We start from the raw sequence: 21519 nt of genomic DNA, 5'->3' as shown, positions 1-21519 counted from the left end.
GAGAGGGGGAGAGGGGAGGGGGGAGGGGTGGACAGAGTACAGTGGTGGTGGAGGAAAGTTGTGGTAGAGAGCTGTGGTGGATGTGGGGGAGGAGATGCTGGGCAACGTATGCAGTGTGAGGGATGGGAAGGAAGGAGAGAGCAGATGAGAGGACAGAGAGCATGTGTGAGGGGAAGAGGGAAAAGAGCGCGAGAGAAAGTGAGAGGGAGCAAGAGGGGCAGAGAGGGAGGAGAGCGAGAGGGAGAAAGGAGTGAGTGATGGAGGGAGAGGTGTAAGAGAGGCAATGGGATGATGACAGGGAGCCAGACAAATGAATGGTGTAATGGTGTGACAGCTGGCTGATCCATTACCGCAGTTTCTGGATGTTCGAGGAGACTCCAGAGAGTCGGTAGATGCCGTCCACTATCCCATGGCGCTCGATGAACTCAGCACAGCTTTTCAACACCTGGGGGACTGAAGAACAGCAGACGTGGGTACGTGGGGGTCACAGAGAAGTGGAGGGCAGTAGGAGCCAGAGGGAGTCACAGAGACAGGGAAGGGTGTCATGTGCTGTCTGTTTTGAAATGTTGGACGGGGGTGTCGAGGCCTGGAATTAATCCGTGTCCGGGGAAAGTAACCATCTGCGGATGGGACAGACAGGCTGGGAAATGCCTTACCACTGTCCCCCTGCCCACACCCCCCACCACGTTTCAGCCCCTGGCTCCCTCTGCAGCTCTCACAGCCTGCCCCTTCGTACCGTCCAACCCAGAGTTCAGGAGGTGTTCGCCCAGGTCGCACCCAAAGACTCGCTCCCGGAGGATCCCTCTCTGTTTCAGTCGCAGTCGGCTAGGACGAGACTTCATGAAGGCCAGGAGGTATCCCATCAGGGTCCCTTGCTTCTTCAAACCTGGAAAGTGGAGGGGTAGGGGGGGGCATAGTCAGTCAGTGAGTTAGACACCTCCAGCAGAACAACACTCCCTCCACACCATCCCTCTCACGGTGAGGCACTCCTTTCTCACCGCCCCACCCAGACAGCAAGATTTGGCAGATGGTTTGGAGGAGATTACAGAGACAGGGGGAGTGTAGAGGCCAAAGGGGGTCACAGAGACGGGGAAGTGCGTAGAGGCCAGAGACACTGATGAGAAGGGGTACAGGGACCAGATATGGTTACAGAGACACATATGGGCATGCGGCCGGGGGGAGGGTGGGACGGGTGTAGAGACCAGAGGGGGTCACAGAGTCACAGAGAATTATAGGGGCTGGAGAGGGTTGCAGAGATGGGGAGGGGTGTAGGGGACTGAGGAGATACAGAGACGGAGATGGGTGTAGGGGCCGGACGGAGTCACAGAGACACGGGGAGGTGTAGGGGCTGGAAGGGGTGCACAGAAGGGAAGGGTGTAGAGGCCAGACGGCATCACCGCCTTTCCAGCTTACCTGGTCCCAGGGTCTGTTCCTGACCTGTGGGGACACTCAGGCCCCGAGTTCCTGGACTGACACCAGCTGCCTCGGAATCTTGGAATAAGTGCAAAGAATGAGTGGAGAATGTCATTGAGTGTCAAAATTCCCTTCCCAGTTACATGAATAACACCTCTCTCTATCTACCTGACATAGCCAATTCTCTTCGTAAGCCTCGGGATCATTGGGCAGTATTGGGGAGCAGGAGTCCTGGCTGCTGACACCCTCTCTCTCTAACCCAGGGGTCAATGAGAAACCCTGGCTGTTACCCACCCCTCTGTAACCTAGGGCTCACAGGGCAATGCTGGGGAGCAGAAACCTGTGTCTGTCTGTCTGTCTCTCTCTCAAACACACACACACACACACACACACCCCTGGGTCACAGCTGTGACAAGATAATTACCAGTTTTCACTGTGGCAGTGGTGTTTGAAGCAGGGGCTCGCTCAGTGATCAACTGAACACATTCACTGGGAAAATATCCAACCTGTAAAAATGAGAAATACGACTATGTGTAAACCTCAATCACATTTTAATTACCCCAGCCCCAACACCCCTCCTGATCAGTGCAAACCCCCTCCGACACTGGCACCCTCCGATCACTGTAAACCCCTCCAACCCTGACACCCCTCCTGATCAGTGTAAACCCCTCCTGATCAGTGTAAACCCCCTCCGACACTGGCACCCCCCAATCACTGTAAACCCCTCCTGATCACTGTAAACCCCTCCAACCCCGACACCCCTCCTGATCAGTGTAAACCCCCTCCAACACTGGCACCCCCCGATCACTGTAAACCCCTCCAACCCCGACACCCCTCCTGATCAGTGTAAACCCCTCCAGCCCCGACACCCCTCCTGATCAGTGTAAACCCCTCCAGCTCCGACACCCCTCCTGATCAGTGTAAACCCCCTCCGACACTGGCACCCCCGATCACTGTAAACCCCTCCTGATCAGTGTAAACCCCCTCCGACACTGGCACCCCCCGATCACTGTAAACCCCTCCAGCCCCGACACCCCTCCTGACCAATGTAAACCCCCTCTGACACTGGCACCCCCCCGATCACTGTAAACCCCTCCTGATCAGTGTAAACCCCTCCAGCCCCGACACCCCTCCTGATCAGTGTAAACCCCCTCTGACACTGACACCCCCCAATCACTGTAAACCCCTCCAGCCCCGACACCCCTCCTGATCAGTGTAAACCCCCTCTGACACTGGCACCCCCCGATCACTGTAAACCCCTCCTGATCACTGTAAACCCCTCCAGCCCCGACACCCCTCCTGATCAGTGTAAACCCCTCCAGCCCCGACACCCCTCCTGATCAATGTAAACCCCCTCCGACACTGGCACCCTCCGATCACTGTAAACCCCCCCAGCCCCGACACCCCTCCTGATCAATGTAAACCCCCTCCAGCCCCGACACCCCTCCTGACCAGTGTAAACCCCCTCTGACACTGGCACCCCCCCGATCACTGTAAACCCCTCCTGATCACTGTAAACCCCTCCAGCCCCGACACCCCTCCTGATCAGTGTAAACCCCTCCAGCCCCGACACCCCTCCCGATCACCGTAAACCCCTCTGGCCCCTACACCCCTCACTATCAGTGTAAACCCCTCTGGCCCCTACACCCCTCACTATCACTATAAACCCCTCTGGCCCCTACACCCCTCACCATCACTGTAAACCCCTCTGGCCCCTACACCCCTCACCATCACTATAAACCCCTCTGGCCCCTACACCCGTCTGGTCTTTTCTGCAGCGTGAGAGAGGCATTGAGGAGGGGTACTAGTGAGGACTCAGAATGGGCCAGAATTCCCACCTGGAAACTCCTTTTCCCTCTCCACCACGTGCTTTCTTGCTTTGAGGGCATGTCGATGACAGACACAATATCTCCAACCTGTGGGCAAGTAGAGGAAGGAAAGGGTTAATTGGTTTATTATTGTCACGTTTACGGAAATACAGTGACAAGCTTTAGTCTCCGTGCCATTCTGACGTAAGTACACTGAGGTAGTACAAAAGGAAAAGCAATGAAGATGATAGTGCTACAGTTACAGAGAATGTGCAGTGTAAGCTGACAACCATGGCGTGGGAGATTGGGATATCAAGAGTGTATGAGCCATCCATTCAAGAGCCTGATAACAGTGGGATGGAACCTATCCTTGAGCCTGGTGGGACAAACTCGAAGGTTTGTATCTTCTGACCAATGGGATTATGCTGGCGGAAGCAGAGAGAAGTGTAGACAGAGTCCACGGAGCAGTGGCTGGTTTCCATGATGTGTTGAGCTGGATCCACAGCTCTCAGCAGTTTCCTGCGGTCACGGGCAGAGCGGTTGCCGTACCAAACAGTGATGCATTTGTATAAGATATTCTGTACAGTTCATCTGCCCCTATACACAGAGACAACTTTGTGTATGGACACACACACAGAAACAGAAACAGACAGTGATAGAAACACACACATAAACATAAATATTCAAACACGACAGAAAAACACTGATAATCACATACACACAGAAATAGACACACACAGAAAAACAATTACATACACACACATAAGACAAACACAGAAAGTGACACTTAGAGAATAACACACCAGCACGTACGCACGTGCGGAGGTCGACACAATCACGCACAGATGCTCACAATCCCCTCACACATACGACGTTGGTGTCTCTGTGCTCATCCCCCATGGCACACACTGGTGTTTACCTCGAAGGAGATCTCGTCGTTGGCCTGGGCAGTGTACCGTTTGATAACCTGAGCTGCAGCAATGGCGGGAACGTTAATGAAAGCCTCGTCATTCACCAGCAGCCGATTGCCTTTGTTGTCAATCTGTTGAGGGTATCATAGGAATTGGGTGGAGGGAGGAACAGTGACACACCCCTCCCATGGTACACTCACCTGACCATCCTTCCAACAGTGAGCACTCCCTCCATACCTCCCTATCCACAACACCGTGCTCCCTCCCCACTGCCGCTCCCACAGCACTCCCTCTTCACCGTCCCTTCCACAACACCGTGCTCTCCCCTCACCGTCCCTCCCACAACACCGTGCTCTCCCCTCACCATCCCTCCCACAACACCGTGCTCCCTCTTCACTGTCCCTCCCACAACACCGTGCTCTCCCCTCACCGTCCCTCCCACAACACCGTGCTCTCCCCTCACCGTCCCTCCCACAACACCGTGCTCCCTCTTCACCGTCCCTCCCACAACACCGTGCTCTCCCCTCACCGTCCCTCCCACGACACCGTGCTCTCCCCTCACCGTCCCTCCCACAACACCGTGCTCCCTCTTCACCGTCCCTTCCACAACACCGTGCTCTCCCCTCACCGTCCCTCCCACAACACCGTGCTCCCTCTTCACCGTCCCTCCCACAACACCGTGCTCTCCCCTCACCGTCCCTCCCACGACACCGTGCTCTCCCCTCACCGTCCCTCCCACAACACCGTGCTCCCTCTTCACCGTCCCTTCCACAACACCGTGCTCTCCCCTCACCGTCCCTCCCACAACACCGTGCTCCCTCTTCACCGTCCCTCCCACAACACCGTGCTCCCTCTTCACCGTCCCTCCCACGACACCGTGCTCTCCCCTCACCGTCCCTCCCACGACACCGTGCTCCCTCCTCACCGTCCCTCCCACAACACCGTGCTCCCTCCTCACCGTCCCTCCCACGACACTGTGCTCCCTCCTCACCGTCCCTTCCACAACACCGTGCTCTCCCCTCACCGTCCCTTCCACAACACCGTGCTCCCTCTTCACCGTCCCTCCCACAACACCGTGCTCTCTCTTCACCATGCCCCTGCAGTGCTCCCTCCTCACTGCCCCCCCTCCACTGCAGAGCTCCCTCCTTACCACCCTCTCAGAATGCTGTCTCCTCACCGCCCTTCCCTCCCTCACCTCCATCCATGTGAGGACGGGCCCACAGTTGATCTTGTTGTCAGCGATGTTACTCAGTCTGGCCAAGTAATCCACCAACTCTGAGGTAATGTCCTGTGGGAAAGGGGGAGATACAGGTAAAACTGACCCACACATACACACTGACCGAACTGGGAAATGGGTGTCTCTTTCTCACACACACACACACACACACACACACACACACACACACGCGCGCGCGCGCGTAGGTGGGTCATTTTGTTACCTCTATGTCGTCACTCTGGGCCTGGAGAGGTGGCAGTTCGGGCAGCTGCGAGAACCGCCGATCGTAGATGCACTGATGGAGGTGTGAGTCTAACATCCGGAAATCTTCCCAGCTCCTGCGGACCAGCCATTCCTTCCCCTGTGAGTTGGGAGTAGAGGGCAGGGCGAGAGAGAGGAGGGCGAGAGAGTGAGCGTGACAGAGTTAGGGAGAGGAGATCAAGAGGGTAAGAGTGTGGGAGTTAAGGAGAGGAGGGCAAAAGAGTGAATGCATGAAAGGAGATAGGGAGAGGAGGGTGAGAGTGAGTGTGAGAGAGATAGGGAAAGGATATTGAGTGGGTGAGTGTGTAAGAGTTAGGGAGAGGAGGGCCAGTGAGTGAGTGTGAGAGAGGATGGCAAGTGAGTGAGTAAGAGTTAGGTAGAGGAGGGCAAAAGAGTGACTGTGTGAAAGGAGTTGGGGAGAGGAAGGCAAGACAATGAGTGTGAGAGAGTTAGGGAGAAGGCAGCGAGAAAGTGTGTGTGAGAGAGTTAAGGAAAGGAGGCAGAGTGTGGGAGATTTAGTGAGAGAAGGGCTACAGAGTGAGCACGTGACAGTTGGGAAGGAGTGCAAGAGAGTGTGGAGTTAGGGAGGAGGGTGGGAGAGTGAGTGTGTGAGAGGAGGGTGCGAGGGTGAGAGAGAGGATGGTGAGTGAGTGTGTAAGATTTAGGTGGAGGAGGGCAAAAGAATGAGTGTATGAAAGGAGTTGGGGAGATAAAGGCGAGACGGTGAGTGTGAGAGTTAGGCAGCAGGGTGAGAGAGTGAAAGTGTGAGAGAGGAGATAGGAAGAAGAGGATGAGAGAGTGAGTGTGAGAGAGGAGATAGGGAGAGGAGGATGAGAGAGAGTATGAGAAAGAAGATAGAGAGAGGAAGATGAAAGAGTGAGTGTGAGACAGGAGATAGGGAGAGGAGGATGAGAGAGTGAGTGAGAGAGGAGTTAGGGAGAAGAGGATGAGAGAGTGAGTGTGAGAGAGGAGTTAGGGAGAGGAGGATGAGAGAGTGAGTGTGAGAGAGGAGATAGGGTGAGGAGGATGAGAGAGTGAGTGTGAGAGGGGAGCTCGGTAGAGGAGGATGAGAGAGTGAGTGAGAGAGAGGAGTTAGGGAGAGAAGGATGAGAGAGTGACTGTGGGAGGAGTTAGGGAGAGGAGATGAGAGAGTGAGTGTGAGAGAGGAGATAGGGTGAGGAGGATGAGAGAGTGAGTGTGAGAGGAGATAGGGAGAGGAGGATGAGAGAGTGAGTGTGAGAGAGGAGTTAGGGAGAGGAGGATGAGAGAGTGAGTGTGAGAGAGGAGATAGGGTGAGGAGGATGAGAGAGTGAGTGTGAGAGGGGAGCTCGGTAGAGGAGGATGAGAGAGTGAGTGAGAGAGAGGAGTTAGGGAGAGAAGGATGAGAGAGTGACTGTGGGAGGAGTTAGGGAGAGGAGATGAGAGAGTGAGTGTGAGAGAGGAGATAGGGTGAGGAGGATGAGAGAGTGAGTGTGAGAGGAGATAGGGAGAGGAGGATGAGAGAGTGAGTGTGAGAAGGGAGATAGGGAGAGGAGGATGAGAGAGTGTGTGAGAGAGGAGTCAGGGAGAGGAGGATTAGAGAGTGACTGTGAGAGAGCAGTTAGGGAGAGGAGGATGAGAGAGTGAGTGTGAGAGAGAAGATAGGGAGAGGAGGATGAGAGAGTGAGTGTGAGAAAGGAGATAGGAAGAGGAGGATGAGAGAGTGAGTGAGAGAGGAGTTAGGGAGAGGAGCATGAGAGTGAGTGTGAGAGAGGAGTTAGGGAGAGGAGGATGAGAGAGTGAGTGTGAGAGAGGAGATAGGGAGAGGAGGATGAGAGAGTGAGTGAGAGAGGAGTTACAGAGAGGAGGATGAGAGAGTGAGTGTGAGAGAGGAAATAGGGAGATGAGGATGAGAGAGTGAGTGTGAGAGAGGAGATAGGGAGAAGAAGATGAGAGAGTGTGTGAGAACGGAGATAGGAGAGGAGGATGAGAGAGTGAGTATGAGAGAGGAGTTAGGGAGAGAAGGATGAGAGAGTGAGTGTGAGAGAGGAAAGGGAGAGAAGGATGAGAGAGTGAGTGTGAGAAAGGAGATAGGGAGAGGAAGATGAGAGTGTGTGTGGGAGGAGTCAGAGAGAGGAGATGAGAGAGTGAGTGTGAGAGAGGGGATAGGGAGAGGAGGATGAGAGAGTGAGTGTGAGAGAGCAGTTAGGGAGAAGTGGATGAGAGAGTGAGTGTGAGAGAGCAGTTAGGGAGAGGAGGATGAGAGAGTGAGTGTGAGAGAGGAGTTAGGGACAGGAGGATGAGAGAGTGAGTGTGAGAGGAGATAGGGAGAGGAGGATGAGAGAGTGAGTGTGAGAGAGGAGGTAGGGTGAGGAGGATGAGAGAGTGAGTGTGAGAGGAGAGGGAGAGGAGGATGAGAGAGTGAGTGTGAGAGAGGAGGTAGGGTGAGGAGGATGAGAGAGTGAGTGTGAGAGGGGAGTTCTGTAGAGGAGGATGAGAGTGTGAGTGTGAGAGAGGAGATAGGGAGAGGAGGTTGAGAGAGTGAATGAGAGAGGAGTTAGGGAGAGGAGGATGAGAGAGTGAGTGTGGGAGGAGTCAGAGAGAGGAGATGAGAGTGAGTGTGAGAGAGGAGTTAGGGAGAGGAGGATGAGAGAGTGAGTGTGAGAGAGGAGATAGGGAGAGGAGGATGAGAGAGTGAGTGTGAGAGATGAGTTAGGGAGAGGAGGATGAGAGAGTGAGTGAGAGAGGAGTTAGGGAGAGGAGGATGAGAGAGTGAGTGTCAGAGGGGAGTTCGGTAGAGGAGGATGAGAGAGTGAGTGAGAGAGAGGAGTTAGGGAGAGGAGGATGAGAGAGTGAGTGTGGGAGGAGTCAGAGAGGAGATGAGAGGGTGAATGTGAGAGAGTGGATAGGGTGAGGAGGATGAGAGAATGAGGGTGAGAGAGGAGTTAGGGAGAGGAGGATGAGAGAGTGAGTGAGAGAGGAGTTAGGGAGAGGAGGATGAGAGAGTGAGTGTGAGAGAAGAGTTAGGGAGAGGAGGATGAGAGAGTGAGTGTGAGAGAGGAGTTAGGGAGAGGAGGATGAGAGAGTGAGTGTGAGAGAGGAGATAGGGAGAGGAGGATGAGAGAGTGAGTGTGAGAGATGAGTTAGGGAGAGGAAGATGAGAGAGTGAGTGTGAGAGGGGAGTTAGGGAGAGGAGGATGAGAGAGTGAGTGTGAGAGAGGAGTTAGGGAGAGGTGGATGAGCGAGTGAGTGACAGAGAGGAGTTAGGGAGAGGAGGATGAGAGAGTGAATGAGAGAGGAGTTAGGGAGAGGAGGATGAGAGAGTGAGTGTGGGAGAGGAGTTAGGGAGAGGAGGATGAGAGAGTGAGTGTGAGAGAGGAGTTAGGGAGAGGTGGATGAGCGAGTGAGTGACAGAGAGGAGTTAGGGAGAGGAGGATGAGAGAGTGAATGAGAGAGGAGTTAGGGAGAGGAGGATGAGAGAGTGAGTGTGAGAGAGGAGATAGGGAGAGGAGGATGACAGAGTGAGTGTGAGAGAGGAGATAGGGAGAGGAGGATGAGAGAGTGAGTGTGAGAGAGGAGTTAGGGAGAGGAGGATGAGAGAGTGAGTGTGGGAGGAGTCAGAGAGGAGATGAGAGGGTGAATGTGAGAGAGTGGATAGGGTGAGGAGAATGAGAGAATGAGGGTGAGAGAGCAGTTAGGGAGAGGAGGATGAGAGAGTGAGTGTGAGAGAGGAGATAGGGAGAGGAGGATGAGAGAGTGAGTGAGAGAGGAGTTAGGGAGAGGAGGATGAGAGAGTGAGTGTGAGAGAGGAGATAGGGAGAGGAGGATGAGAGAGTGAGTGTCAGAGGGGAGTTCGGTAGAGGAGGATGAGAGAGTGAGTGAGAGAGAGGAGTCAGGGAGAGGAGGATGAGAGAGTGAGTGTGGGAGGAGTCAGAGAGGAGATGAGAGGGTGAATGTGAGAGAGTGGATAGGGTGAGGAGGATGAGAGAATGAGGGTGAGAGAGGAGTTAGGGAGAGGAGGATGAGAGTGTGTGTGGGAGGAGTCAGAGAGAGGAGATGAGAGAGTGAGTGTGAGAGAGGGGATAGGGAGAGGAGGATGAGAGAGTGAGTGTGAGAGAGCAGTTAGGGAGAAGTGGATGAGAGAGTGAGTGTGAGAGAGCAGTTAGGGAGAGGAGGATGAGAGAGTGAGTGTGAGAGAGGAGTTAGGGACAGGAGGATGAGAGAGAGAGTGAGTGTGAGAGGAGATAGGGAGAGGAGGATGAGAGAGTGAGTGTGAGAGAGGAGGTAGGGTGAGGAGGATGAGAGAGTGAGTGTGAGAGGAGAGGGAGAGGAGGATGAGAGAGTGAGTGTGAGAGTGGAGGTAGGGTGAGGAGGATGAGAGAGTGAGTGTGAGAGGGGAGTTCTGTAGAGGAGGATGAGAGTGTGAGTGTGAGAGAGGAGATAGGGAGAGGAGGTTGAGAGAGTGAATGAGAGAGGAGTTAGGGAGAGGAGGATGAGAGAGTGAGTGTGGGAGGAGTCAGAGAGAGGAGATGAGAGTGAGTGTGAGAGAGGAGATAGGGAGAGGAGGATGAGAGAGTGAGTGTGAGAGATGAGTTAGGGAGAGGAGGATGAGAGAGTGAGTGAGAGAGGAGTTAGGGAGAGGAGGATGAGAGAGTGAGTGTCAGAGGGGAGTTCGGTAGAGGAGGATGAGAGAGTGAGTGAGAGAGAGGAGTTAGGGAGAGGAGGATGAGAGAGTGAGTGTGGGAGGAGTCAGAGAGGAGATGAGAGGGTGAATGTGAGAGAGTGGATAGGGTGAGGAGGATGAGAGAATGAGGGTGAGAGAGGAGTTAGGGAGAGGAGGATGAGAGAGTGAGTGAGAGAGGAGTTAGGGAGAGGAGGATGAGAGAGTGAGTGTGAGAGAAGAGTTAGGGAGAGGAGGATGAGAGAGTGAGTGTGAGAGAGGAGTTAGGGAGAGGAGGATGAGAGAGTGAGTGTGAGAGAGGAGATAGGGAGAGGAGGATGAGAGAGTGAGTGTGAGAGATGAGTTAGGGAGAGGAAGATGAGAGAGTGAGTGTGAGAGGGGAGTTAGGGAGAGGAGGATGAGAGAGTGAGTGTGAGAGAGGAGTTAGGGAGAGGTGGATGAGCGAGTGAGTGACAGAGAGGAGTTAGGGAGAGGAGGATGAGAGAGTGAATGAGAGAGGAGTTAGGGAGAGGAGGATGAGAGAGTGAGTGTGGGAGAGGAGTTAGGGAGAGGAGGATGAGAGAGTGAGTGTGAGAGAGGAGATAGGGAGAGGAGGATGACAGAGTGAGTGTGAGAGAGGAGATAGGGAGAGGAGGATGAGAGAGTGAGTGTGAGAGAGGAGTTAGGGAGAGGAGGATGAGAGAGTGAGTGTGGGAGGAGTCAGAGAGGAGATGAGAGGGTGAATGTGAGAGAGTGGATAGGGTGAGGAGAATGAGAGAATGAGGGTGAGAGAGCAGTTAGGGAGAGGAGGATGAGAGAGTGAGTGTGAGAGAGGAGATAGGGAGAGGAGGATGAGAGAGTGAGTGAGAGAGGAGTTAGGGAGAGGAGGATGAGAGAGTGAGTGTGAGAGAGGAGATAGGGAGAGGAGGATGAGAGAGTGAGTGTCAGAGGGGAGTTCGGTAGAGGAGGATGAGAGAGTGAGTGAGAGAGAGGAGTTAGGGAGAGGAGGATGAGAGAGTGAGTGTGGGAGGAGTCAGAGAGGAGATGAGAGGGTGAATGTGAGAGAGTGGATAGGGTGAGGAGGATGAGAGAATGAGGGTGAGAGAGGAGTTAGGGAGAGGAGGATGAGAGAGTGAGTGAGAGAGGAGTTAGGGAGAGGAGGATGAGAGAGTGAGTGTGAGAGAGGAGTTAGGGAGAGGAGGATGAGCGAGTGAGTGACAGAGAGGAGTTAGGGAGAGGAGGATGAGAGTGTGAGTGTAAGAGAGGAGTTAGGGAGAGGAGGATGACAGAGTGAGTGTGAGAGAGGAGTTAGGGAGAGGAGGATGAGAGAGTGTGTGTGAGAGAGGAGATAGGGAGAGGAGGATGAGAGAGTGAGTGAGAGAGGAGTTCGGGAGAGGAGGATGAGAGAGTGAGTGTGAGAGAGGAGTTAGGGAGAGGAGGATGAGAGAGTGAGTGTGAGAGAAGAGATAGGGAGAGGAGGATGAGAGAGTGAGTGCGAGAGAGGAGTTAGGGAGAGGATTATGAGAGAGTGAGTGTGAGAAGGGAGATAGGGTGAGTGTGAGAGAGGAGTTAGGGAGAGGAGGATGAGAGAGTGAGTGTGAGAGGAGTTAGGGAGAGGAGGATGAGAGAGTGAGTGTGAGAGAGGAGTTAGAGAGAGGAGGATGAGAGAGTGAGTGAGAGAGGAGTTAGGGAGAGGAGGATGAGAGAGTGAGTGTGAGAGAGGAGTTAGGGAGAGGAGGATGAGAGAGTGAGTGTGAGAGAGGAGATAGGGAGAGGAGGATGAGAGAGTGAGTGTGAGAGATGAGTTAGGGAGAGGAAGATGAGAGAGTGAGTGTGAGAGGGGAGTTAGGGAGAGGAGGATGAGAGAGTGAGTGTGAGAGAGGAGTTAGGGAGAGGAGGATGAGCGAGTGAGTGACAGAGAGGAGTTAGGGAGAGGAGGATGAGAGTGTGAGTGTAAGAGAGGAGTTAGGGAGAGGAGGATGAGAGAGTGAGTGTGAGAGAGGAGTTCGGGAGAGGAGGATGAGAGAGTGAGTGTGAGAGAGGAGTTAGGGAGAGGAGGATGAGAGAGTGAGTGTGAGAGAAGAGATAGGGAGAGGAGGATGAGAGAGTGAGTGCGAGAGAGGAGTTAGGGAGAGGATTATGAGAGAGTGAGTGTGAGAAGGGAGATAGGGTGAGTGTGAGAGAGGAGTTAGGGAGAGGAGGATGAGAGAGTGAGTGTGAGAGGAGTTAGGGAGAGGAGGATGAGAGAGTGAGTGTGAGAGAGGAGATAGGGTGTGTGAGAGAGGAGTTAGGGAGAGGAGGATGAGAGAGTGAGTGTGAGAGAGGAGTTAGGGAGAGGAGGATGAGAGAGTGAGTGTGAGAGAGGAGTTAGGGAGAGGAGGATGAGAGAGTGTGAGAGAGGAGTTAGGGAGAGGAGGATGAGAGAGTGAGTGATTAGAGGAGTTAGGGAGCGGAGGATGAGAGAGTGAGTGTTAGAGAGGAGATAGGAAGAGGAGGATGAGAGAGTGAGTGCGAGAGGGGAGTTAGGGAGAAGAGGATGAGAGAGTGAGTGTGAGAGAGGAGATAGGGAGAGGAGGATGAGAGAGTGAGTGTGAGAGAGGAGAGGGAGAGGAGGATGGGAGAGTGAGTGTGAGAGAGGAGTTAGGGAGAGGAGGATGAGAGAGTGAGTGTGAAAGAGGAGATAGGGAGAGGAGGATGAGAGAGTGAGTGTGAGTTAGAGAGAGGAGGATGAGAGAGTGAGTGTGAGAGAGGAGATAGGGAGAGGAGGATGAGAGAGTGAGTGTGAGAGAGGAGTTAGGGAGAGGAGGATGAGAGAGTGAGTGTTAGAGAGGAGATAGGGAGAGGAGGATGAGAGAGTGAGTGTGAGAGGAGATAGGGTGAGGAGGATGAGAGAGTGAGTGTGAGAGAGGAGTTGGGGAGAGGAGGATGAGAGAGTGAGTGTGAGAGAGGAGATAGGGAGAGGAGGATGAGAGAGTGAGTGTGAGAGAGGAGACAGGGAGAGGAGGATGAGAGAGTGAGTGTGAGAGAGGAGTTGGGGAGAGGAGGATGAGAGAGTGAGTGTGAGAGAGGAGATAGGGAGAGGAGGATGAGAGAGTGAGTGTGAGAGGAGATAGGGTGAGGAGGCCGAGAGAGCGAGTGTGAAAGAGGAATCAGGGAGAGGAGGAGGAGAGTTGGATATGAGAGAGGAGATGGCAGAGATGGCAGGATGTGTGTGACATCCTATCAGCACTGGTCTGTGCAAGTCTGGGTGCGATCACAACCCTCATTACCTGCTTGCCTTCACCCCATGCCTCTCCTCCTCAACTGATCCCTGAAGCCTACTTTGCAAATCTCTGAACTGATACGTGCTCCGTTTCCCTACACATGCACTGAAGTAAGCAGTCTATGCGGCGCAGTAACACCGTTGTTAGCATATCACTGCACCAGCGAACTGGTTCAATTCCCACCACGGTCTGTAAGGAGTTGGTACCTTCTCCTTGTGACCACGTGAGTTTCTCAGTTTTCTCCCACATTCCAAAAGCCGTAATGGTTAGTGGGTTAATTGGGTGGCGAGGGCTTCTTGGGCCAGAGGGACCCTGTTGCCGTGCTCTATCTCTGAATAAATGAAATCCTATCCAGATGCAAGTGGCTTGATAAGTCAACTGCTGTGCCCATGACCACAAGAAGCTGCAGAGAGCTGTAGGTATAGTTCAGCGCTTCATAGAAACCAAACCCCCCTCTATGGACTCTGTCTACACTTCTCACTGTCTTGGTAAAGCAGCCAACCTAATCAAAGACCCCACACAGCCCAGACTTTCCCGTTCTCCCCTCTCCAGTCAGGCAGAAGGTATAAAAGCCTGAAAGCACGTACCACCAAGCTCAAGGACACCTTCTACCCCAATGTTAAAAGACTCTTGTATGGTCTCCTAGTATGATCAGATGAACTCTTTACCTCACAATCTACCTCGCTATCGCCTTTTACCTTACTGATTACCTGCACTGTACTTTCTCTGTAGCCGTAACAGTTTAATCTGCCCTCTGTCATTGTTTTACCTTGTTCTACCTCAACGCACTCTGAGATGATCAGATCTGTATGAACAGTGTGCAAGACAACCTTTTCACTCTATCTTGATATATATGACTATAATAACGCAATTTAATTTACCATTTAACAAAAATAGTGTATAATGTGTTTATCTGTTTCTTGTGAATGTTAAGTTTGTTTATTGTCATTCAACTATACACACGTATACAGCTAAGCATCATTCCTCGGAACGAGATGCAAAACACTGTACATACACAGTGCATAAAACAATATTAACACAATAATATTTAAAAATGAAATGTATTCTGTAATGCACAAGTTGACAGAAAGTACATACAGAATATAGATTTAATGTAACACTATTACTGTTAGGCACTGTCATAAATAATATAGGTGTTCAGCTAGGTGTTCGGAAGTCTGATAGCCTGGGGTAAGAATTGTTACACAGTCTAACAGTCCTTGTTCTTAATCTGCCTTTTAACCTGACACTAGGAGATCAAAGATATTGTGGGACAGATGGGAGAGTCCTTAACAATAACAACAATAGGGTGGGGGGAAAAGAGACCCCACTGATTCTCGCAGTAGTCCCCACAATTCAGTGCGGGGAATGCATTCAAATGTCTTTTAACTCCCACACCAGACGGCTGCACAGCTGGTCAGGACACTGAATGGTGATCCGGTAGAACGTGGTTAGAGTTGGATGGGGAGACTAGCTCACTCCAATCTCCTCAGGAAGTGCTGTGCTTTCTTGACCAAAGAGGTGATGTTGAGGGACCAGATGAGATTATCCATGATGTATACTCCAAGGAACTTGGCGATCCTAACTCTCTCCATGGAGCAGCTGTCGATGTGCAGTAGGGAGTGGTCAGACTGCATCTTCCCGAGGATCACAATCATCCACAATGAGACTCAAATTGTTGTGTTCAGGGCGGTCCACAAGTTGACCTGCCTCCTGTCTGTACACCATCTCATTGATGAGTCCAACCACTGTAGTTAGAGCTGGATCTAGCAGCGCAGTCATGCACCAGCAGCAGGCTGAGCACACAGTCACAACACGCTGGAGAAACTCAGCAGGTCAGGCAGCATCAGTGGAAAAGATCGGTCGACGTTTCGGGCCGGAATCCTTCATCAGGACTGTAGGGGGAAGGGGCAGAGGCCCTATGAAGAAGGTGGGGGGAGGATGGGAAGGAGAAGGCTGGTAGGTTCCAGGTGAAGAACCAGTAAGGGGACAGATAAAGGGGTGGGGGAAGGGAGGCAGGGAGGTGATAGGCAGGAAAGCTGAAGAAGGAATAGGGGAAAACACAATGGGTAGTAGGAGGAGGCGGAACCATGAGGGAGGTGGTAGGCAGCTGGGGGAGGGGGCAGATTAAAATAGGAATAGGGGAAGGGAGGGGGAGGGAATTACCGGAAGTTGGAGAATTCTATGTTCATACCAAGGGGCTGGAGACTACATAGACGGTATATGAGGTGTTGCTCCTCCAACTTGAGTTTAGCCTCATCATGGCAGTAGAGGAGGCCATGTCGCCTCATCATGGCACACAGCTGTGGAGGGTGCCAATGCTCAGTGTGATGGAGCTGGAGATGTTGCTGCTAACACAGACCATCTGATGTCTCTCTATCAAGAAGTTCAAGATGCTACGTTCCTGTGATGCTACTGCAAGTAAGTTTTTCATTGCAGCTTATCATACATGGACTTGTGCATCTGACAATAAACTCAGTGCTGATGAAGAACATAGTGGTGTTTACCCACACCTCCTCATGCCCTCATCTTGGCCTCTCTGACCACATTTCCAAAATATTAAACCCAACATACAGGCTGCTGCTGAAAACAGGGAAACCACCCAAGAGACCATCACTGTATGGTCTCATGGAGCAATCTCTCTACTTTAGGACTGTTTTGAATGGACTAATTGGCAGATGTTCAGTTCAAGGAGGCTGCCACAAACGGAGAAGACACAGATCTTGAGGAATATGCCTCATCTGTCACCGGCTGCACGTGCAAATATGTAGACGGTGTCAGTACTTCAAAAATAGTTATCTCACGGCCCAAACAGAAGCCCTGGCTGAATGAAGAATGCACTCTTTACTGAAAGCCCGGGCCACAGCCTTCAAGTCTGGTGACAAAACAACTGACAAAGCAGCCAGGAAAAACCTTATCTTAGGCATCAAAATGGCAAAGACCGCCTACACACAAAAAATTCAGGAACACCTGTCCAATAACCAACCTCAGTGTTGGGTACATACCTCAGTGTATGTTTCTGGGTATCAAGGTAGCATTCCTGTGCAAGGAAAACAGCATTAACTCTACCAGTGATGCCTCCCTCCCAACACTCTAAACAACTTTTATACATGCTTCAAGGTATGCAACACAACACAAGCCAGGAAAGCTACCCCACTTCCAGGTGAGCAGCCACCATCTGTAACAGCAACAGACATGAGAAGGACTCTGTAGAGAGTCAGACAGCCAGGCCAGACAACACCTCAGGTCAAGTACTTGGGTAGTGTGCTCACTATATTTATTTGGTTCTCTTTATTCTTGTGTTCTTTATCTTACTATGTTTTTAATATGCTTCATCAGATCCAGAGTAACAATTATTTCATTCTCCTTTCCGCTTTTGTACATTAAACAATCTTGAATCTTGAACCAAGAACTGCTGCGGTTGAAAAAGGCAACTCACCAACACCTTCGCAAGGGCAAGTAGCAAACTGAATTGTAAAAAATAAAAATAAATTTCCATAAAGCAGCCTTGCACCTTGCTGTCTACCTGCTCTGCACTTTCTCTGTAACTGTAACACTTGATTTTGCTTTTCTATTTTCCTTTTCATTTCCTCAACTTTCATACACTCAGTAGTCACTTAAATGTACACTGAGTGTATGTTCATGGTTTTCAGCTGCTGGTTCGATGTGTTGTATGTTCAGAGTTGTTCTTTAGCACACCACTGTTGTAACAGGTGGTTATTTGAGTTAGTGTTGCCTTCTTGTCAGCTTGAACCAGTCTGTTCATTCCCCTCTGACATCTCTCATTAACAGGAAATTTACACCCACAGAACTGCTGTTCACTGCTTTTGCATCTTTCTCTGTAAACTCTTGAGACTGCTGCGCATGAAAATCCCAGAAAATTAGCCATTACTCAAACCACCCCATCTGGCACCAACAATCACTCCAAGGTCAAAAACACATAGATCACATTTGTTCCTCATTCTGATCTTTGGTCTAAACAACAACTGAACCTCTTAATTATGTCTGCTTGATTGTATGCATTGAGTTGCTACCCCATGATAGGCTGATTTAGATATTTGCATCAACGAGCAGGTGTAAAAGTATATTTAATAAAATGGCCACTGAGTGTGCAGATAGAATGAACTGTCTGAATGGCATGCAAAAAAATGATGTTTTCATTGTACCTCAGCACAAGTAAGAAAATATATTAAAAAACAATTCGAAAAAAAGAAAAAACCCTCAAAATATTTGTCAATTACTGTTACTCAACTGGGGATGTCAAAAGTCAAAGCTCAAGACAAGGGTCAAGGGTCAATACTCAAGAACAAAGCAGACACATGTCCCTTACAGTCTCAGAGAACCCCCCTCCTCCCTACTCATCCGGTAGTACCTGGCAGACAACCTTCACGAGGAATCGCAAGTCTTTAATGGCCAGTTCATTTCTCTCTGTGTCAGGCGGTTGTGCAGCAAGGGACAGCTGGAGGAAAGCACAGGGAGGGGTGAAGTGTGGTCAGACTACAACCGAAATGCAAAAGCCCCATCCAAGAGATACTTTCTGTTCCCCAACACTAACAGGAGAATCCTTCAATAACACTTCAAACCCAACAATTAAAGTCCAAAGTACCCCGCAACACCACAGCTGAAATATAACAACACTCTCTACACCCCACCAGAAATATAACCCATTCCCATACACCCCACCACAAATATACCCCCGCGCCTGCACCCCGCCACAAATATAATCCCTCCCCCTACACCCCGCACCAAATGTAATCCTTCCCCTCTACACCCCGCCACACATATACCCCCTCCCCTGCCACAAGTATACCCCCTCCCCTACAGTCCGCCACAAATATACCCCCTCCACCTACACCCCGCCACGAACATACGCCCTCCCCTACAGTCCACCACAAATATATCCCCTCCCCTGCACCCTACCACAAATATAATCCCTCACTTTACAACCCGCTACAACTATAATCCCTCCCCGCAACACCCCACCACAAATATACCCCCTCCACCTACAGTCCGCCACAAATATACCCCCTCCACCTACACCCCGCCACAAATATAATCCCTCCCTGTTACACCACTCCACAACAGTGAGGATGGAGAAGAGGGAGGAAGTGGTGGAAGGGGGGTTGTAGAAGGAGATGGAGGATAGGTGGGAGTAGTAGAGGGAGCAAGAGGGAGGAGGGAGGAAGAGGGGATGGAGGAAGAGGGGAGGGAGGGAGGAAGAGGGGAGTGAGGGAGGAGAGGGAGGGAGGAAGGAGGGGAAGGGAGAAGGAGTGGGAGGGAGGAGGATTGCTATGGAGGGAGGAGAGGAAGCTGGAGAAGGGAATGAGGGAGGAGAGGGGGGAAGAGTGGGAGGGGAGGAGGAGAGGGATGGGGTGCAAGGAGAAGGAGGAGACGGGGAGAAGGAGGACTGATGTAGGAGGAGGAGGGAGAAGGGCAGTGTGGAGGCTGATGAGGCCACATATGAATGAGGGAGAAGGAGTTGACATTGAGGGGAGGGTGAAGAGATTGGAGTAGGTGAGGAAGAGGTAGAATAGGAGGAAGGGAAGGAGGGATGGAGAGGCAGCGAGGAGGACGGAGAAAGAGGTGAGGGGTCTGTCTAGACCACAAGGGACACAGATGGGTGGGACAAATAACGGGGTGGGGGATGAAGAAATGAGGGTGCAAGGGTGGGAGAAGCAAGCGGGAGAATGAAGGAAATGGGGTGGGAAGAAACAGAAACTGAGGGATGTGGGAGGAAGAAATATGGGGAGGAGGACTGGGAAATGAGGGGGTGTGCGAAGGGGAAATGAGGGAGGGGAAAAGGGGGCAAGGAGTTGAGGGTGGGGGAAACAGGGGGCGAGTGTGGGGGAAACTGAGGCAGCCAGGGAGGGGCTATATTGAGGGGGCAAGGGGAAACTGAAGTTGAGGGAAGTGGGAATAAGGGGATTAGGGAGGGGGAATGAGATGAGGGAGGGGGAATGAGGAGATGAGGGAGGGAGAATGAGGAGATGAGGGGGGAATGAGGGGATGAGGGAGGAGGGAATGAGGGGATGAGGGAGGAGGAATGAGGGGATGACGGAGGAGGAATGAAGGGATGACGGAGGGGGGAATGTGGATCAGGGAGGTCTGATGAGGGATGAAGGAGGGCGGGAGGTGGGAATAAGAGGATTAGGGAGGGGAGATGAGGGAAGAGGGAGGGGAATGAGGGAGGGGAAAACTGAAGGATAAAGGGATGGAATCAGGCGGTCGGTAAGAGGAGAAATGGGGAGCGAAGGAAGGGTAATGCAGAGGGGAAAATGGAATGGCAGAGGGAGAGGTAAAGGATCAGGGAGGAGAGGTAAAGGGTCAGGTGGCAGAGGTTCCTGAGGTGATGTAGGGAAGGAAGAGTGTGGGGAAAGGAAGGTAATGGAAAGAAGGAGGAGTGAGGAGGGACAGGACACAAGAGGAGCAGGAATGGACACAAGGAAGAGGAGAAGGGAGATATGAAAGGTGGGGAGAGGGAGGAGGAGAAGGTGGAGGAGGGGAGTGCTTGGAGGTACAGGGCACTGGATTTACCTGCACTGTCCTGAAGTCGACGGATTCGTAGTGGAAGTGAGCACAGTCTGCCAGTTTCGGAAAATGTCCTCGCACCGCAGAACATCTTCAGAGGGAAACAGAGGTGTTCGATCAGAATGCAGTGGTCAGGAGAGAAGAGGCATTGGCAGCAAACGAAGTTGTGGGGGGTGTTGGAAGGGAGACAGAAATTGGGAGAGAGAGGGGTTTGGGGAAGTGAGGGGGTTTAGGAGGGGAGGTTTGGGGGAGAGGAGAGCCTTGGGAGGTTGGGCAAGAGAGCAAGAGGCTAGGCGGGAGAGACAGAGGTTGGGCAGGAGAGAGAGGTTAAGTTGGGGGGGTGCTGGGGAGGCGCTGAGGGGGGTGCTGGCGGGGAGAGCAGGGTGGGGAGAGTAGGGCGAGGAGAGATGGGTTTGGATAGAGAGGTAGAGTTGGGAGTTGTGGGGAGATGGGTCGGGAGAGAGTCGTCAGTAGACGAAGGTTGGAAGAGAGATTGAGGAGACAATACAAGTGAGAGAGAGGGTGCGGGTGTACAGAAGTAGCGAGTGTGAAAGGAGAGGAAAAGGGAAAAGGATGAAAGGGAGGGTAGGGTGAAAGGGTAACAATGGAAATAGAGAGAAAGGAGAAGAGAAAGTGGACAAAGAGAATGAGTGGGGTCAGCAAAAGAGAGGGAAGGAGGTAGAAAGAGAAAGCAAAAGAGTGAAAGAGAGAAAGTGAGAACGAGAGAGGGAGCAGAGAAAGTAGAGGAGTGACGAAAGGGAAGGGAGGGAGAGGGAAAGAATGAAAGGAAAAGGATCAGGGAATGAGGGTGCAGAGAGGGAGATTGGAAAGTGCAGGCAGAAAGGGAGTCAGAGAGAAAGAACGACAGCAAAAGAGAGAGGGAGATAAAAAGAGAAAGCAAATGGGAGACAGTGAAATGAGCAGTGAGAAAGAGTGGGATGCAGACAGGGTCGAGGAAAAAGAGGAAGTGAGAAAGAGAGGAGACAAAGTGATAAACAAAGAGAGGGGCAGGAAAAGAGAGAGTAGAGAGACAGAGATGGACAGAGAAGGTGAGACAGATGGGAGCCAGTGAGGAGATGAATTGAGGGAGAGGGAGGGGAGTTGGAAGAAAGATGGGGTAGAGTTTGAGGAGAGCGTCGCTGGGGATAACGTCGGAGGGAGAGTGTGGGGAGAGTCAGAAAGAGACAGGGGAGCTGAGGGGGCCGGAGGGAAATAGGGATGGGGGGGGGAGAGACAGGAGCAGAGTGCTGCAGAAGCAGGATCTGATATTCCCAATCCCAGGCACATCAAGCTTTATCCTTACCTCTTCCCACTTCTACCCCTGATGCTGGATCGGAGTTGCTCCCCCTGGTTCTCCACGTTATCTGTGGTCCGGGCCTGTGGAGGAATCAGTGGAGACACAGAGTGATACAGCACTGAAACAGGCCTTTTGCCCCATTATGACCATACCAACCAACAGGCTCAACTAAGTTAGACCTAT

General features: G+C 52.0%; 1 protein-coding gene across 5 annotated transcripts in view; it reads right to left on the bottom strand.

The window, feature by feature from the left end:
- arhgap33 (Rho GTPase activating protein 33) overlaps positions 1–21519 on the bottom strand; it is a 72090-nt gene that overhangs the window by 7754 nt on the left and 42817 nt on the right. For all 5 annotated transcript variants that reach the window (XM_063038960.1, XM_063038963.1, XM_063038959.1 and 2 more), the window contains 11 exons: positions 21343–21416; positions 20046–20130; positions 17884–17970; positions 5572–5709; positions 5328–5420; positions 4141–4263; positions 3252–3329; positions 1838–1919; positions 1414–1491; positions 737–886; positions 351–453 (listed from right to left, as the gene is read on the bottom strand). In XM_063038960.1, coding sequence (XP_062895030.1) covers positions 351–453; positions 737–886; positions 1414–1491; positions 1838–1919; positions 3252–3329; positions 4141–4263; positions 5328–5420; positions 5572–5709; positions 17884–17970; positions 20046–20130; positions 21343–21416 — 1091 coding nt within the window. The remainder of the gene's footprint in view (positions 1–350; positions 454–736; positions 887–1413; positions 1492–1837; positions 1920–3251; positions 3330–4140; positions 4264–5327; positions 5421–5571; positions 5710–17883; positions 17971–20045; positions 20131–21342; positions 21417–21519) is intronic.

This window comes from Mobula hypostoma (genome assembly GCF_963921235.1).
Source record: "Mobula hypostoma chromosome 8 unlocalized genomic scaffold, sMobHyp1.1 SUPER_8_unloc_1, whole genome shotgun sequence".
Classification (NCBI taxonomy): Eukaryota; Metazoa; Chordata; class Chondrichthyes; order Myliobatiformes; family Myliobatidae; genus Mobula; species Mobula hypostoma.
The sequence above is the reverse complement of the archived record's forward strand: the minus strand, read 5'-3'. Positions and strand labels throughout refer to the sequence as shown.